General features: G+C 43.2%; 1 protein-coding gene across 2 annotated transcripts in view; it reads right to left on the minus strand.

Moving 5' to 3' along the window:
• LOC124284370 (receptor-type guanylate cyclase gcy-28-like) overlaps positions 1–19,486 on the minus strand; it is a 257,160-nt gene that overhangs the window by 23,772 nt on the left and 213,902 nt on the right. For both annotated transcript variants that reach the window (XM_046720456.1, XM_046720455.1), the window contains exon 2: positions 4,233–4,344. In XM_046720456.1, coding sequence (XP_046576412.1) covers positions 4,233–4,344 — 112 coding nt within the window. The remainder of the gene's footprint in view (positions 1–4,232; positions 4,345–19,486) is intronic.

A 19,486-nucleotide genomic window follows, 5' to 3' on the forward strand; every position in this document is an offset into this window, starting at 1 on the left:
TGTATTTGTGAGTTGACATTGTGAGTTTATATGTGCTTAGTGGAAATCTCAACCATAATGGCAATTACTGCTTAGATCGAAATACCGTCTAAGGTAGTTATGTAAACCCTTCGAGTTACCTGAGGCTCGACACAACCGCAAAATGATGACTAAGTTAGGAATATAGTGGGACCAAATGTTCACTTCGAGACAACTCCGTTGTGCTTGGCTGTAAATAGACACACCGTGACACATCATGACCTGTGTGAATCCTGACGAATCCATCTCGACAGTTATATATATTTAAAGTGAAGGTTGGCGATGATCGGTGACTCCTTATCCTGACACATGTCGATCCAGACCAGGTCATTGAGGACAAAGCCATTTGGAATCATGAGGTTTAAATTTATACAATGATAGAGATGTGTTGATTGTAATGGTTGATCTGGTGAGTGAGTGAGTGAGTGAGTGAGTGAGTGAGTGTTTGTAATATTTTAAGGGCTACCCAGCTTTTTTTCCGAATCTGTTTGCCTCAAATTTCATCGTAAATCTTTCAATACCACAAAGGGTCCAATAATGGATTAAGGAAAGGTTTAGAACGGCGACTGTTTACCATCGAATGTATTGTACTTATATGAATGGGATTAGGTTATCCAGAGTTACGGCCCTTGGTTGGCTCGTTTGATAGGTTTGAATCTCAGGTTCTCGAAAATGAATTATTACCACACATTGTGTTCTCGGTATATCTGACTCCACATTCTCGACGATTGATTATTACCACATACTGTGCCCTCTGAATGGCACACAGTGAGTGAGTGAGTGAGTGCGTGAGAGAGTGACCGAGTGAGTGAGTGAGTGAGTTGGGTTTTACGCCGCTATTAGCAATATTCCAGCAATATCAAGGCAGGGGACACCAGAAAAGGGCTGCATATATTTGTCCCATGTGGGGAATCGAACACGGGCCTTCGGCGTGACGAGCGAACGCTTTAACCACTAGGCTACTCCACTGCCCCCGTTAATCTGGAGTTAGTTCATATAGATGCACCTGGCAGTCATTCTTTCTTTTGACCTGAAGGTCTATACATAGCCGGGTTTGACAGTAAGAGGATACAACTGATCAAAAGATCCTGGTATCATTTCTGACAACTCGGGCAAACGACTCGTGACTTGGTTCTGAGCAGTCGGGCCAAAGAAAAATAACTATAGACCGGTCGGACATCTTCAAAAATGGTTATTTTCCCCATAAGTAAAATAATATTACCATGTAAAACACATCAAGGTAGCATGTAGTGTATTTCACACAGATAACTCCATCTTGGGTATAATTTAGATACACGACGTATGTTACATAAACTAGTACTCCTAAAGGATCCTGCACCAAAGTACTTGACGTCACACACGCATACAGTTTGTGTTGTATGTTCGTATATAACCTTATTGATAGGGTACGAGATGTCTTGCAGGGTGTGGATTCGGAATAAAGACGAGTGGTGACGAATGGATTGTCAACAGAGATGTGCGTCAGTAGAGATGTGCGTCAGTCAGATTTCATTGCTTTTACTTCCATTAGTGTGAGCTTGTCGCAGAAACTCATTCACAGGGGTCGGTGGGGTGCCTAGTGGTTGAAGCGTTCGCTCGTCACGCCGAAGACCATGGTTCGATTCCACACATGGGTACAATGTGTGAAGCCCATTTCTGGTGTCCCACGCCGTGATATTGCTGGAATATTGCTAAGAGCGGTGTAAAACCATACTCACTAACTCAATCATTCACACACACAAACACACATAGACGCACTCATGCTCACACACACATTCACAGACATAACGTGCACTCACACACTCATTTCTTTGTTGAGTCGATATTTTCCGCTTTCGGCTTTCTTATTAAGACTGATTATGTTTAAAAAATGATGGAATTATGCTTTCAGTGACATTCTTGAAAACAAAAATTCTGTCTTGTGAACGTTCCCCGGAGTTTCACAGCCGCTATCTGCCTTTAGACGTAAATATACAGCTTCATCGCCGGTGATAACATTCTCTAATTTTGAACTGAAAAGATTTCGTTCTGGCAAATTTCATTCTGCCAGTAAAAGGTAGTGTATGGGTAAAATATTTAATAATCGCTGAAAATCGGCGATGGCACAAGCTGTTCGAGAAAAGGATAAGCATTTCCAGCCCCAACTGTTGTACTCAACATTTACTCTGTTTGCATAAAGCATGAGTGAGTTAATACTGTAATACACCTTGGTACACAACACCAGCATCATCACTCGCCGGGAATACTTTGGAGAATTGCTGCGGCGGTGTACAGCAATATCTATTCAATCATTCAGCGTCATTAACAAGTGCTTTTCGTTAAAGACGGTACACTTCCTATAATCTTCATCGTACAATTCAAGGATCTCTGAAGGGAATATCTTCAGAATTTATGGCATCTCATGTTCATGTTCCACAAAGAGATCTTGACGCTAAGACCATCACAACGCCCATACTTTAACATGGAGTAAAGGAACTCGTAGATTAAAATCACCTGGCATCCACAGCCGGTTAAATATAATGGCTTAGACCCGACCACGACAGATGCCTTGGTGGAAGCGCTTGCCACGCCAATGTCTGTAGACAAAGGTACAGACATACCTTTCAGCGATCATGAGAAGACAATTGTGTTCTGATCACCATGAACCGGATGAAGCGTTATTCAACACTTGCGAGATCGCTGGTCATTAAAACGAAGCTACATCTAGCAGTAGACATGAGGCAGGTGAAACCGATATACATCACGCATTGTTAATTTAATCCGGCAAACTTCGTCCCAATAGGGGTGAGGTTATGTCCTTAACCGTTGACTTGGTTACCGTTGACTTGTCACCCGAAGGGCCGGGTTCGATTCCCAAAGAAAGTACAATGTGTGAAGCTCATTTCTGGTTTCTCCCGCCATATTATTACAGGGTGGTTGTTAATCGTAAAGCCATCGTTACTTCTCCCCAAGAGACTTATACAGTTCCTGATGGGGCCCTCTACCGTAAAAAAAGTTCGCTTCATCGTTTTTTATGTATCTGTGACTGCGCACTTATGTTTTAGTTGCCCGGGAGACTCGTTTTACAGCTGACCGTCGTAGGATGAGGACGGGGGTGGAGATGTGATTGGCGTTCATGTCGTCACCTTCGCAGATGCAGCCGTTTGTTGTCATCATCGTATGTCGGGAGCTGATCAGGGGTTCATCATGGGTGTCTGGCAATCGGGCTGATGGTGAAGTGCCGTGCTTGAAGTGTTCAATCATTATCTGCCTTGACAGTCCGTTCGTCATATGAGCAAAATATTCTCAAGCACGACGTTAAACCCAATTTCACCTCACCTCACATTGACAGTCCGTACACCACAGAGCCCGTTGTAAAGGTACATGTTCGACATCCTCCGTTATAACTGATGGTGTTAGAGGTTCGGACCAGAAACACTGCCGTTCATCTGAACAAAATACCTACGAGGATAGTTCGATAGGGAGATGCTAGGTTATATGAGACCGTTCCTTTATGCTCTTTTATCAGTTATAGCGCATGTCTATTTTACAATTGCAACAAAAAGTAAAACAGCCCTTTCCGGGAAGCTGCGTCCGGATGTTCCAATATTGCGTGGTTTTGGTTTGTCAACCCGATTCATCATTAGTACCCCTTCATGTAAGATATATTCCTACGTTTTCATAATAATGCAGCACCTGTTGCTGCAACTACACATTACTACTACGTCTAATACTACTTCTTCCACTACTACTACTACTACTTCTACTACTACTACTACTACTACTACTCCTACTACTACTTCTACTACTACTACTATTACTACTACCAGACCCGTGAAGGTCCGGGTTAGAATGAACCTTCAGTAGCCCCTGTTTGTGGTAAGAGGCGACTAACGGGATCGGGTGGTCAGGCTCGCTGGCTTGATTGACACGTCATCGGTGCCCCATTGCGCAGATCGATGCTCAGGCTGTTGATCACTGGATTGTCTGGTCCAGACTCGATTATTTACAGAGCGCTGTCATGTAGCTAGTAGTGAGTGCGGCGTAAAAGCTAGTAGTGAGTGAGTGAGTGAGTGAGTTTAGTTTTACGCCGCTACTACTATTGCCAGCGCTGCTGCTACCGTGACTATTTTTACTGTTGTTGCTATAACTGCTACTACTACCGGTATTGCTTCTTCATCTAGTACTGCTGCAACTTCCACGACAACTACTATTTCTACTACTGCTGCACTTACCTCGAGAACAGGTCGATGTTGAAGAAGACGTATTCGCCATTGTCGAAGTTGAGCTCATGCGCCTTGATCATTATCTCCCTCACGGAGTCAGGGGAAGCGCACAGCACGATGACTGAAACCAAGAACAGACCATACAGAACCAGTCAATCTACACACAACCTGACATAGCTACAACCTTACGTTAAGTAAACAGACAATACAAAACCAATCTACACACAACCTGACACAGCTACAACCTTACGTTGAGTAAACAGACCATACAGAACCAGTCAATCTACACACAACCTGACACAGCTACAACCTTACGTTGAGTAAACAGACAATACAGAACCAGTCAATCTACACACAACCTGACACAGCTACAACCTTACGTTGAGTAAACAGACAATACAGAACCAGTCAATCTACACACAACCTGACACAGCTACAACCTTACGTTGAGTAAACAGACCATACAGAACCAGTCAATCTACACACAACCTGACACAGCTACAACCTTACGTTGAGTAAACAGACCATACAGAACCAGTCAATCTACACAACAACCTGACACAGCTACAACCTTACGTTGAGTAAACAGACAATACAGAACCAGTCAATCTACACACAACCTGACACAGCTACAACCTTACGTTGAGTAAACAGACCATACAGAACCAGTCAATCTACACACAACCTGACATAGCTACAACCTTACGTTGAGTAAAAACAGACCATACAGAACCAGTCAATCTACATACAACCTGACACAGCTACAACCTTACGTTGAGTAAACAGACAATACAGAACCAGTCAATCTACATCAATAAACCTGACAAAGCTACAACCTTACGTTGAGTAAACAGACCATACAGAACCAGTCAATCTACACACAACATGACACAGATACAACCTTACGTTGAGTAAACAGACCATACAGAACCAGTCAATCTACACACAACCTGACACAGCTACAACCTTACGTTGAGTAAACAGACCATACAGAACCAGTCAATCAATCTAATAATAACCTGACATAGCTACAACCTTACGTTGAGTAAACAGACAATACAGAACCAGTCAATCTACACACAACCTGACATAGCTACAACCTTACGTTGAGTAAACAGACAATACAGAACCAGTCAATCTACACACAACCTGACAAAGCTACAACCTTACGTTGAGTAAACAGACCATACAGAACCAGTCAATCTACACACAACATGACACAGATACAACCTTACGTTGAGTAAACAGACCATACAGAACCAGTCAATCTACACACAACCTGACACAGCTACAACCTTACGTTGAGTAAACAGACCATACAGAACCAGTCAATCTACACACAACCTGACATAGCTACAACCTTACGTTGAGTAAACAGACAATACAGAACCAGTCAATCTACACACAACCTGACATAGCTACAACCTTACGTTGAGTAAACAGACAATACAGAACCAGTCAATCTACATACAACCTGACATAGCTACAACCTTACGTTGGGAAAAAAACAGACCATACAGCAGAACCAGTCAATCTACACACAACCTGACACAGCTACAACCTTACGTTGGGAAAAAAACAGACCATACAGAACCAGTCAATCTACACACAACCTGACACAGCTACAACCTTACGTTGGGAAAAAAACAGACCATACAGCAGAACCAGTCAATCTACACACAACCTGACACAGCTACAACCTTACGTTGGGAAAAAAACAGACCATACAGAACCAGTCAATCTACACACAACCTGACACAGCTACAACCTTACGTTGAGTAAACAGACCATACAGAACCAGTCAATCTACACACAACCTGACACAGATACAACCTTACGTTGAGTAAACAGACCATACAGAACCAGTCAATCTACACACAACATGACATAGCTACAACCTTACGTTGAGTAAACAGACCATACAGAACATGTCAATCTACACACAACCTGACATAGCAACAACCTTACGTTGAGTAAACTGCGTCCATATATTTGCTGGAGGCAATATGTAAAATGACTGAATGTTTCATCTGATGACTAAAACTCCAAAACGTCGTGTTCCTCAAAATAAAGACATCCATAAATTCTCGATTTTATGTGTATCACTTTTAAATGCTGTTAAAAGACAGTTTCAGAGTTCACAAACGCTAACTATTTCAGTTACAAAGAAACGACAACGACCACATTAAGTTTATAGTAAAGAATCACAAATATGCTGAGGCTGAATTTCTTCACGAAGTGACTTTTTATAAATGGATTGAAACAAATCCTGAATAAGTCAACGTATATTTTGAAGCTTTTATAAACATAACTACTGCATTGTTTCTAACCAGTTTTGAACTTATGAATGCTCTTCAGTCAGTTGTAAAAGGTCTGACATATTCAGGTGAACATCCCTGGTACCTGACAGCTGACGGGTTGGCTGTAACTATAGCAACACACAGCAGGACATACTACGAAGGATAAATAGCAGCAACCAGCTGACAGGCTGTCAAGACAGTTCACCATGACATGTGAGAGTCAGTGGGTCTTCAGGATAATGCCCCAGAATTGTAACGACGAGGCGGTTCCATCAAGATTTGTCACTTTATCATTGAGTAAGTCACTTGGCTGGCAACATATGTCAACGGGCATTGCTTGACGATTTGATTACGGTAGGTTAGGGGAAAGCCTGAAAATTGCCTTATTCACATTTCAAGTGTCCATACAGACATGTTTCTGGTAGTCAAGGTCAGACAGATTGCAGGTCAAGGTCACGGAAGTGACTTTGCTCTAGATCTAGTTCACACAGTGATCGATGGGCGTGGTTATAAAATCTGTTAGCGTCGACGTTACATATGTGAATATTTAATGGTGGTTATGTGACATCTACATTTTTAATCTTGGTCAGCAGTATACATTTTCATTAAAAAATGAATATAGTGAATTGTCCGTCGATAGGTATATCGCGGTAAATAAAACTGATATGTGTCAGTATTATTTACCGCCAAATACCTATCAGTTATTCGATGGTGATGTATTGTATACGTCCATTACAAAACAATAACACTTGTCGTGTTCGCCGGCTATTACATAATTGGTAGATATGTAAAAGATAAGTACAAAACAATACCCAGTCTTGACTATCCTCAGACACAAATTCCAATCAGTAAAAAGGGTAAAAAATGCCAGTTAATAATAATAATGAGAATATTTATAACGCGCCTTTTCCAGGCTAGATATCCTGCTCAAAGCGCACATTCACTGATTATTACCCCGGATAACCCAAGCTGTCTGCTAGGCGCTAGAAGGTTAATAGTCTTATGACTTATTTCACCGGTTACCCATTTCCTGCTGGGTGAACAGAGGCAATTTGAAGGTTATAGTCACATGACTTTATCCAACCGGGTACCCATTTTCTGCTGGGTTTTCTGAGAGTTTCTAGGACTTCAGTCCCGCCCCACAACGAAGCACATGTGATGCATGTGGTCTCACCTTAGGCAAGTGAGTTTGTTCAAATTGCCTCTGTTCACCCAGCAGAAAATGGGTACTCGGTTGGATAAAGTCATGTGACTATAACCTTCTAGCGCCTAACAGGCAGCTTGGGTTATCCGGGGTAATAAGAATCAGATTCTGATTAAGCGCCGCGAGCAATCACTTGGTGTTTAGAGATTGTGCGCTATAGAAGATGACTTCTAACGTGCCTTGCCATTTACATGAATAGAAATGATTTGTCTTTTAGCCATATATTCCTCACACATAAATGTCGTTTTCTGATTGCTTAACCATTCAATGTACCCTGCTAACAAGCGAGTAACATTTTCTACGTTATCCGCTAGAATGCCGAATTGTGGGAATTCGCTTGGTACTTCGTGTTAGTAGTGTTTGGGCTGTTGCCTAGCTCCGGTACTCCTTATTATGATCCAATACCCGTGCTTCAAACAGTTTAAAATTAATATTGAGGTATTTGGTAAGATAAATACGTTGTTCACTGGTCCCTCGGGGCCCGTGTCAACCCATGTCCCCCTCGTGACCAGTGAACTACTTATAATATACATATCTCTTCTGTCAGTCATACAACCCCCAGACACTCGGACAATGCTAGCTCGTACCAGAAAGTTTGATGTTTCCATAGCGGTTTGCATGGTACTGACATAGGACATTCAGTGGAAAGATCATGGCGTCTTCAGAGTCGTTAGTTAAAGTGCCATTCAGTTTGTAATGGAAACCCCTGGCAAAGACATTAAGGATTTAATTATTTCCTGTATTTTATGAACTGGTAATTGTAGATGAGGCCACGTTAAACTCACTTCCGTCCCCCTATAGAAACACATTTGTGATCGAAGATGGATTGAAACTTTTATTGATCTCACAATCCGTCGTCGTCTCCTGGCCTTAAGAAAACACATGGTCGTGAGGCGACAGCATGTTACAGACACGTCGACAACGCCGCCTCACCCCAACCATGGCGCACAACGTCGGTGATGTTTGGCAGCATCAAGGACGTCGCAGGAAGCCTCGCGTGTTTATGTCCCAGGCGATGGGGATTTTAATATCAAATCATTTTCTAGTTCAAACACATTTCTTTAAAAAAATGTATGAATTTCCTTTACGTCTCTTTTAATGCCTCAAAAGTAATAATCTTTGAGTCAAAGGATCCAGTAGAAAATGAATGTGTTTAGAAAATAGACGTTTTATTGGTGAGACTTTAACAGTCTTTGACAGACAGATGTGAGGTTTGTTAAGTCAGTTTGGGACTGATGTGTAGTATCAAACTGGGATTATATGGGAAGTACTGTGCATTATCTCGTCAAGGTGGGTGATGCGACAGAAGCAGCGGTTAACTGATGATACAGGGGACGTGATTGGTAAACGGACAGAGAAGATGCAGATGGACGTCTTGCCATGGGTTGTCACTAAGTCTCGTTTCCTCTTTTCCACCTATCTCTTCCATCCCTTTATCGCCTCTTACCCTCTCTCTATCCTCCTTCTCATGTATCCTCTTCTTACCTTAAGATTCTAATCTCCCTCAAACTGAAGGCATCTCTCTCACACACACTCTCCCTTTCTCTCCTCCCTCCCTCTCTCTCACCTCTCTCCCACTCTATTCTCTCTGCCTCTCTCCCCCCTCCCTTTCGCTCTCTCTTTCCCCGCTCTCCCTCTCTCCTCCTTTCTCTCGCTTCTTCTCTCTTCCTCAAATTTCCCTTTGCCAGTATCTCTACCCTCGTCCGTCTCTCACTCCTCTCTCTCACTCAGTTTTCACTTTCTATCTTTCTTCTCCTGTCCCACTCAAATCTCGCTATCACTCTCCTCTCGCTTTCTCTCTATCCATCTATCTTCTCATCTCTTACTCACATTACTGCTATTACCACTACGTCTACGACTACTGCTACAACTACAACGAATGATGCTGCTATTACTACTACCTCTTCTTCTTATTACTACTTAATACTACTGTTGTTCCCGCTGTTGTATTGCTATACGTTTGAACGTGACCAACGAGAACGAGATAAGTACCAGGAAGTTTACAAAATAATAATATTTAAAGACCAAACATCTACGATAACTATGTCGATCCTTTCACATTGCCCTGTGGTATATCCAGATGTCCGTGTGGCCTGCGTTATAACGGGGACGTCGTGTGTTTTCTACAGAGGACTCATTCTAGTTGTTACACAAAATACTAGCTGTCTTTAAACGATGAAAAACTAGATAATAATTCTCAACATTGAATTCTTAGCCGGTGACTACAAACAGAAACACTTTTATCTAACTTTTCTCCTTAACTAAACTTTTAAATTCTACCCCCTACAAACAGTACGCCACAGTCGTTCAATACCATGGAGACGAAGGGAGATAACCCTTCACCTGACCTGCCAGTAAAAATTAGATTATTCGATGATTGATGCCTGCGTTAATTCCCTTACAGCGACCGTGTGACATCGATCTGATATCGTGGTAATAGATTCTCTAATCTCAGAGACTCTATTGGGTTCACTCGTTTGTCCCCGTGACGGTAATCGCTTTATTTAACTCGCATGACAAAGGTTCGCAAGATCACTTGTTAGTTCTGTATTTTCTTTACCTCTTCAGAGCTAGGAGCATATGAGCTATGTCTTCCCCGACATGCGGGAACAGCCTGTTGATTTAGCTAGGACAACACTGAGGCTTTCAGTCCGCAATGATGTATAGATCGACTTATCGTATACACAAACAGTAGGCCGGTATCAGCCAGTACGATGTTATGGCGTAACAAAGTGGGTTAACCAGATTACGGTAGTATATGAGAGGTATGCGTGTGTATACCCGTCAGAACCAATGGCAGTTTTACAGCGTTACCCCTTTGAGATACAGTTCCGCAGGTAACATACATGCCCCATTCAAACAAACTATACCGACCCCTAGTCAACCAGTGCTTGGTTCAACCCCGTTAGGGTTCATCTAAATACATGGGTCGTGCATGCGTGTGTGTCTCCCCTGTATTGTATTGTAGTTCTGTAGTGCCAGACATTTGACTTACCTATAGTTAACGTGCATGCTCCATTCAGAGTCGCTGCATTGATCCTTAGTCGACCGGTACTTATTTTATTCCGTTTAATGCCGATCTAAATATTTCCGTCCTGCACGCGTGTCTGTCTCCTTGCATTGTATTGTCGGTACTGTAGTCCTATCCTTCTAAGCTACATTCGGACAAACGAAACAGACCCCTTCTCGACTAGTTTTTCTTTTTTCCTCACCCCTAGTAGGCTAGTTCTTCTTTTATCCTGACCCCTAGTCGACCAGTCCTTGTCTTATACTGACCCTTAGCCGACCAATCCTAGTCTTATACTGACCCCTAGTCGACTAGTCCTTGTCTTATACTGACCCTAGTCGACCAGTCCTTGTCTTATACTGACCCTAGTAGACTAGTTCTTGTCTGATACTAACCCCTAGTCGACCAGAACCTGCCTTATACTGACTCCTAGTCGATCAGTTCTTGACTTATACTGACCTTAGTCGACTAGTTCTTGTCTTATATTGACCCTAGGCGACTAGTTCTTGTTTTATACTGACCCCTAGTCGACCAGTCCTTGTCTTATCCTGACCCCTAGTCGGCCAGAACTTGTCTTATACTGACCCTAGTCGACTAGTTCTTGTCTTATACTGACCCTAGTCGACTAGTCCTTGTCTTATCCTGACCCCTAGTCGGCCAGAACTTGTCTTATACTGACCCTAGTCGACTAGTTCTTGTCTTATACTGACGCTTGTCGACTAGTTCTTGTCTTATACTGACCCTAGTCGACTAGTTCTTGTTTTATACTGACCCGTCGACTAGTCCTTGTCTTATCTCACTCATAGCTGGGGGCGGTGGGGTAGTCTAGTGGTTAAAGCGTTTGCTCGTCACAACGAAGGCCCGGGTTCGATTCCCCACATGGGTACAATGTGTTAAGCCCATTTCTGGTGTCACCCGCCGTGATATTGCTGGAATATTGCTAAAAGCGGCGTAAAACTAAACTCACTCACTCACTCATAGCTGAGTGTCCTGCAGGCGTTTTTAAGTGCATTTACTAGTCTGGATTAAAGCCGATTAAATGGTACTAGCCATACTATGCTGAAGTTACAGCCACTTGAGTGTTAACATGGATGCTTCCACGATGAGTGAGTGGGTGAATATGGTTCACCGCCGCTTGTAGCAATGGTACGGCAGTGAGATGCCACAATTATGCTTCACGCATATACTGAAAGATATTGAATCGATTCGTTGTCCAACTTAATTTTGAGCCCGGTTTGAATAGCCCAGTCCAGCCAGTTTTATTTCGAGTGAAATGATTTTGTGCCGAGTTTAACCAATGAAACGGGTTTGATGCCTCACCCACTATGAGTGAGTGAGATTTGTTCCGTCAGCACTCGACTGTACATGTCTACATACGGCAACGCGACAACGGCCTCACACACAGTGATGCACGACTGTACATTTGACTGATAGATGAACCTCTGAACTCTCAAGCTAATTACAAGCAGTTAGGTTGTAGTTATTAGAACAGCCTCACTTGCTCTGATTGCCTGTAATGGTAGGTCTGGCGACACACCATCTCCTGCCGATTACCCTGATGATACAGAGACAACGATTAACTCTCAGAGTCACTAATCACAGTGTCGGGGACAAACTACAGACAGTGGTGCCTACATCAAAAGAAGGTTAGTCTCAGAAAGCTAATGTGATGTACACAAATACAAAAATCTGATGTAAAATCCCTAGCAAAATCATTCCAGACGATTATGTTTTCAACCTATTTTCTAGGTTGCATCAAAATTGTTTATAAAGGCAATGTAAAAGAATCATTCCAGGTGAGTATTTCTTAAACTTGTTCTCTTGCGTCCAAGAGAAATCCTGAGGCCTCACTATAAGTTTCAAATACACGTCAATTGTATTTGTGCCCAAACACATGCACACGTACATGCACGTCTACATCAACATACACACATGCACGCACGCACGCACACGCACACACACACACACACAGAAACCGAGGTATTGCTTGTGCTAATTTATACTCCCCAGGGTAATCACTGTAAGGTCTCTGTGTGTCAGCGAGAAGGTGACATAACGGTAAATATGCACTCATCTATTGGTGACGATCGCGTGCCTGGAGCCCAGAGCCGTAATTCAGGCACTGCAGGTAATTAGATTATAGTAAGCCGATTGGACCACGTGGATAGTTCAAAAAGAAGTCAGCCCAAAACGAGGCCATCGTAGAGCATGACGAAAAGAGCGTCAGCATCAGCGCCATATCGCTGACAGATGAGTGGTTTATGGAAGTATCATTTAAGAGCTTCAGATCAGTGTGATAACGAAGCCTTGCTGTGTTGGAGACCGCCGCCTAGTATTGTCACACAGTAACTGAATTACATGACTTTTAAGATAGAAGCTTCCATACATTCTCACGAGCAAGAGCAGTTTCCGCCGAGTTAGAGATGAAGACCAAACACCACTCCCCGAAAGGAACCTATAGGAGCTAAGGGATTTAGAATGGTGATATAATTAATACCCTTGGCTATGGAAGATGATGTCACGTGCAGGGATTATTCATAAATTAATTATTTTTGTTTAATTTTAATTAAGTTTAAATTTACATCACGGGCGCGTGTGTCAGAGTAATTTATTATAAATCAGCATCATTTGGCAGTTACCTTTGATGACTTCTTGTTGGTGATTACAGTGACCACTGCCCCGTGATGTCATTCAATACATCTTTATACAGTTTCCCTATGCCGACCATATGTTTGAATATGTAATCAACTTCAAATGAACAATTGCCTCCCCCCAGAGTTGAACGTACGTCGCCTTTATGTCATCATACTGAAATACCTCTTAATGGTTGGTTAACCCCGTACTCAGCAATATTCCAGCTATATGGAATATAAATAATCGAGTCTGGAACAAACAATCCAGTGAACAACAGCATGAGCATCGATCTACGCAATTGGGAACCGATGACATTTGCCAACCAGGTAATCGAGCCTGACCACCCGATCCCGCCTTTTACGACAAGCATGAGTTGCCGAAGACCAATCCTGGCCCGGGTCTTCACGGGTCAGCTCTTCGAGAAGCCCGAAATCGAGTGATGTACCACTTTTGAACTGTCACAGTCAACACAGAAAAAAACCCTGGTATTTTGTTTAAAAGTGTATACAAAACCTGTGATATGAAATAAACAGGTTTTGTTTCAAGTAACAGATGGATCCTGCTTGGTTATTGTTGTTGTTAACGCAGCACTCTGACATATCCCAACAACATAACGCAGGTTTGATAATCATATCTACACCAGAAAATGAATATTCAGTGATTGACATCAGGAGCATCGATCTATGCAATTGCAACTAGGCAAATCAGCAAGTTTGAACACTCGATCACGTAAGGCGGCTTAATGACTAGCGTAGGTTCCTGAACATCAATTCTAAACCGGATCTTCAAGGGAGACAAGCATGAAATGCTGGAGAACAGATCTAACCCGGACCTTCAAGGGAGACAAGCATGGGTTCCTGAAGAACAGATCTAACCCGGATCTTCACGGGAGACAAGCATGGGTTGCTGAAGAACAGTTCTAACCCGGATCTTCACGGGAGACATACATGGGTTGCTGAAGAACAGATCTAACCCGGACAATTCTACATCACAAACTTCAACTTTAATTCTAACAAGATTCCCCGAGACAAACATGGGTTGCTGAAGAACAGATCTAACACGGATCTTCACGGGAGACAAGCATGGAATGCTGGAGAACAGTTCTAACCCGGATCTTCACGGGAGACAAGCATTGGTTGCTGGAGAACAGATCTAACCCGGATCTTCACGGGAGACAAACATGGGTTGCTGAAGAACAGATCTAACCCGGATCTTCACGGGAGACAAACATGTGTTCCTGGAGAACAGATCTAACCCGGACCTTCACGGGAGACAAGCATGGGTTGCTGAAGAACAGTTCTAACCCGGATCTTAACGGGAGACAAGCATGGAATGCTGGAGAACAGTTCTAACCCGGATCTTCACGGGAGACAAACATGGGTTGCTTGAGAACAGTTCTAACCAGGATCTTCACGGGAGACAAACATGGGTTGCTGAAGAACAGTTTTAACCCGGATTTTCAAGGGAGACAAGCATGGGTTGCTGAAGAACAGATCTAACCCGGATCTTCACGGGAGACAAGCATGGGTTGCTGAAGAACAGTTCTAACCCGGATCTTCACGGGAGACAAACATGGGTTGCTGGAGAACAGTTCTAACCAGGATCTTCACGGGAGACAAGCATGGGTTGTTGAAGAACAGTTCTAACCCGGATTTTCACGGGAGACAAGCATGGGTTGCTGAAGAACAGATCTAACCCGGATCTTCACGGGAGACAAGCATGGGTTGCTGAAGAACAGTTCTAACCCGGATCTTCACGGGAGACAAACATTGGTTGCTAGAGAACAGATCTAACCCGGACAATTCTACATCACAAACTTCAACTTTAATTCTAACAAGATTCCCCAAGAAGCAGCAGATCAATGCTGTAAGAGGGCTGTCTCATTATGACGGCTCCCGATGTCTCGACGTATGATCTCAAGGTACTCATCAACCGAGGGAGAATCTCATGACATTTAGTCACCGAAAGAAATGTCCCTTTTTTCTTTCTATTTAAATAAAATCAAATGGCTCTGCACATCTCGTGGCGTGTTAAAAGATGAGATTCAGTTAACGCCTACGAAAACATCAAGTGAAAAAGCTTGAAATGAGGTTGTGTTGTCTGCATGCCTAAAAGAAATAATACGTGTGCCCTTCCTTTCAAATGAGAGCAAAGATGGGCCTAGATGTAGTACCAGCTAATCATATACACCCTGGGCTTAAACATGGGTGGTCCAGAGCTGAAATGCTGCAAGTTCCTGATCAAGTCACGCGCAGTGAGGAGCTCCGTCACTAACTGCTTACATTGAGACCATAATCTTGGCGGATAAAAGGCTCCTTCTGCGCCAGATTGAAAAGACATCCCTTTTCCAGTGTGGAACTTATTATAGCAATTACCGAGCTGGACTCTCAAACCAGTGAGTCCTACTCTCAAGCTAGGGATTTCATGATCGAGAAAAAGAAAGATCTCTCCGGTCACGTTCTGTGTCATTTCGTTTGCAATTAGGTAGGTACTCTCTAGCATTGACACTTATTGTATTGATATTTACGTTACCATAGTCATACAGCACACATGATATGGATGTGCAACTTCTTTATTATTTACACACGACGTTTCTGGGCTAATTCTTGCCCCTTCATCAGGTGAATGACAGTCAATGGTTACACAGGTATATATAATATGCACAGGAAGCCACAGAGTTGTTTTTACAAACATATATGTAGTATGTACATGAGGAAAACGGACAGAATTGACACCATATTTTCACCCGGTAGAACACTAAAAACCTTAGTAAAAGCCAATGGCAAAGGCAGCTGCAACATCACTTCTAACCCAACAGGATGTGTCTACAAATGGGAATGTAGCTGCGGTGACACTTACATCGGTGAGACTGGCAGATCTATTGCCACTCGGATAAAAGAGCAAAACACATCTGTCAACAAATCAAACTAAATCCTGTTCATACTATATATACCTGTGTAACTATTGACTGTCATTCACCTGATGAAGGGGCAAGTATTAGCCCAGAAACGTCGTGTGTAAATAATAAAGATGTTGCACATCCATATCAAGTGTGTTGTATTACCCTACCAACTTCTAAATGCCCTCTCGACATGTGACCGTATTAGCTTAGTGTTCTTCTGTCAGCTACAAAACCACAATGGTGTACAAATTGACTCGAATATTTAAAAACCGTCAATTTGAAACGTTGCGGAGTTCACACTTGAACAACAATCAGAAAAAATACAATTCTCTGAGAGAATGAGTGATTTAGTTAATCACAATACTCTAGTGATTTAGCCAAAATCCAGAAATATTACAGCTTGAGACAACAGACATATATTTTAAACATTGTACAAACGTCTGGAACCAAACCAGGGTCTTTAGTGTAACGAGCGAACGCTTTAGCCACAAGGCTACCCTACCAACCCAGTAAGACTACTTTACCACATGAGATGAGTAGTCTACTTCAGACGTTTAGTGTGAAGTACAGGGTACAGAAGCTGTCTACCTCACGCTACACAACTGATGCTAATAACGGTAAAGCAATTAGTAAATGAACGCTCCAGCCAATCAGCTCTTGCTTGCGACCACGTGACTGCGGGTTAAAGCTGCCTGACATACTGAAGGCATGACAATGGCCGGCAAGCGTGATGGGCCGTCGAGTTGAGCCATCTGACCGCTGAGACTCCCGAGTGGTCAAATGTCTTGAGGAGGGTGATAGGTGACGGAACTGGTGAATAGAGAACATGACGGCCATAGAATCAATGCCAATCTCTACGCCTTGTTCATATTACTCTTCATCTAGTCATATTAAAGTACTGAATACCACTTTACGTCGTGCAAATAGGGACGTTCGGCCTCCACGGAGGGACATTAGGGTCTAAATGCTGTAAGTTGATTCCCTCGGTGGTATTGGCAAATGGCGGAGAACTGAGAGGTGTTCCCCACGTTGTATCTGTATCGGAACTCGAACGCAAGTGATCACCGCTTTAACCACAGCTGCAGTAACTACTACTTTAACTGCTGCAACTGCAACTACTTCCACAACTGTTCGTGAAGATCCGGGTTAGAATTGATCTTCAGTAACCCATACTTGTAAGATGCCACCAACGGGATCGGTGGGTCAGGCTCGCTGACTTGGTTGACACATGTCATCGTATCCTAATTGCGTAGATCGATGGTCATGCTGTTAATCACTGGATTGCCTTGTCCAGACTCGATTTTTACAGGTAGCCGCAATATAGCTGGAATATTGCTGAGTGCGGCGTTAAGCAACAACGGAACAAACCACTGTGTCGCCACCATCGCCACTACGTTAAATTCAGCTACTACTACTACTACTACTACTACTACTACTACTACTACTACTACTACTACTACTACTACACTCACTACTACCACCACTACAATTTCGTTAATAATGCAATCGTCATCATTTCTGAAACATCCGAATGGCAGTTATATCAACGTCTGCAATCGGTCAGCGAGGAGCTCTATTTCGTCGGGACTGTCCATAAATATGCATTTCACGATAGCCAGTAAGTGACCACTAATTAGCGAATCTGCTATCCTCCAGTCGGACTACGTGCGGCTCAATGAGCGACTGGACATCCACACCTAATCTAACTGTGGTACAGCCAACGTGATGTGAATGTAAATCTACAACACGCTCAATCATTTGGCAGCTGCAGAACAGCGTAAGCAACGTTTTCTTGGTCGACGGAGGCACACGCTTAACTATGGGTGAGTGAATGAGTTGAGTTTTATGCCGCATTCAGCAATATTCCAGCTATATGGCGGCGGTCTATAAATAATCGAGTCTGGACCAGACAATCCATTGATCAACTGCATGAGCATCGATCTGCGCAATTGGGAACCAATGGCATGTGTCAACCAAGTCAGCGAGCCTGACCACCCAATCCCGTTAGTCGCCTCTTACGATAAGCATGGGTTACTGAAGGTTAATTCTAACCCGGACTTTCACGGGTAACACTAATAACAAGGGTATATGTGGGTGGAGAGGACGCGCGGAGTATTTGGTGAAAAACGTGAAAAAATGACTCAAATGTCTGTATTAGCGGCCGCGTGTACATTTCAGAACTACTTTGTCAAGTGCGTGAGTGAACTGTATTTAATCCATTTGGATTTTTTTCAATTGGTGTGACATGAGCTCGGGAAGCAGAAGACGTTTTTGCCGTTCTTGCTCCAGGGGATGTAGTCGGAGATCGCATCTAACGTAAGATAATTGTATCCTGGTGCAATAAAGGAAAGTTCCGCCCAGACATGGAAAGTCCCCACATTTATGTTATTGTCCCGAACACTAAAGGTCATTGACCCTACCACCAAATGAAGGTCAATGTCCCCACTACACAATAAAAGGCCAATGTGGCAAGTACCCATTGCTGATCAATATCCCCACTACCCAATCCAGATCAATATCCCCACTACCCAGTGCAGATCAATGTCCGCACTACCAATTGCAGATCAATATCCACACTACCCAGTGCAGATCAATGTCCGCACTACCCAATGCAGATCAATGTCCGCACTACCCAGTGCGGATCAATGTCCGCACTACATAATTCACATCAATGTCCGCACTACCCAATCCACATCAATGTCCGCACTACCCAGTGCAGATCAATGTCCGCACTACCCAGTGCAGATCAATGTCCGCACTACACAATGCAGACCAATGTCCGCACTGCACAATGCAGATCCATGTTCGCACTACCCAGTGCAGATCAATGTCCGCACTACACAATGCAGATCAATGTCCGCACTACACAATGCAGATCCATGTTCGCACTACCCAATGCAGATCAATGTTCGCACTAGTGATCCTTGCTTCCAATACAGATATATGTGCCCTTTGACCCGTATACGTGAAAGTTGACCCTGAAAGGTGATCGAGCGTGTGAACCAGACCCTGTCGTAACGTTGATCCACAATTTACAGGTCTTTAACCATGAGAAAATGTAGAACCCCCAAACTGAAAGATTATAGCGATGGAGTTCGAATGACGACAGGTATATCCTCTCATAGCACTCTCATCCTCCTTATAAAGGCGCCTGCATCAGATCACCCATCAGTTTCAGAAGCGAAAGCTTACGACACACGGGTCTCTTTCAGTAAT

The sequence above is a fragment of the Haliotis rubra genome, unplaced genomic scaffold, assembly GCF_003918875.1.
Source record: "Haliotis rubra isolate DU_JTF1 unplaced genomic scaffold, ASM391887v1 Scf335, whole genome shotgun sequence".
Classification (NCBI taxonomy): Eukaryota; Metazoa; Mollusca; class Gastropoda; order Lepetellida; family Haliotidae; genus Haliotis; species Haliotis rubra.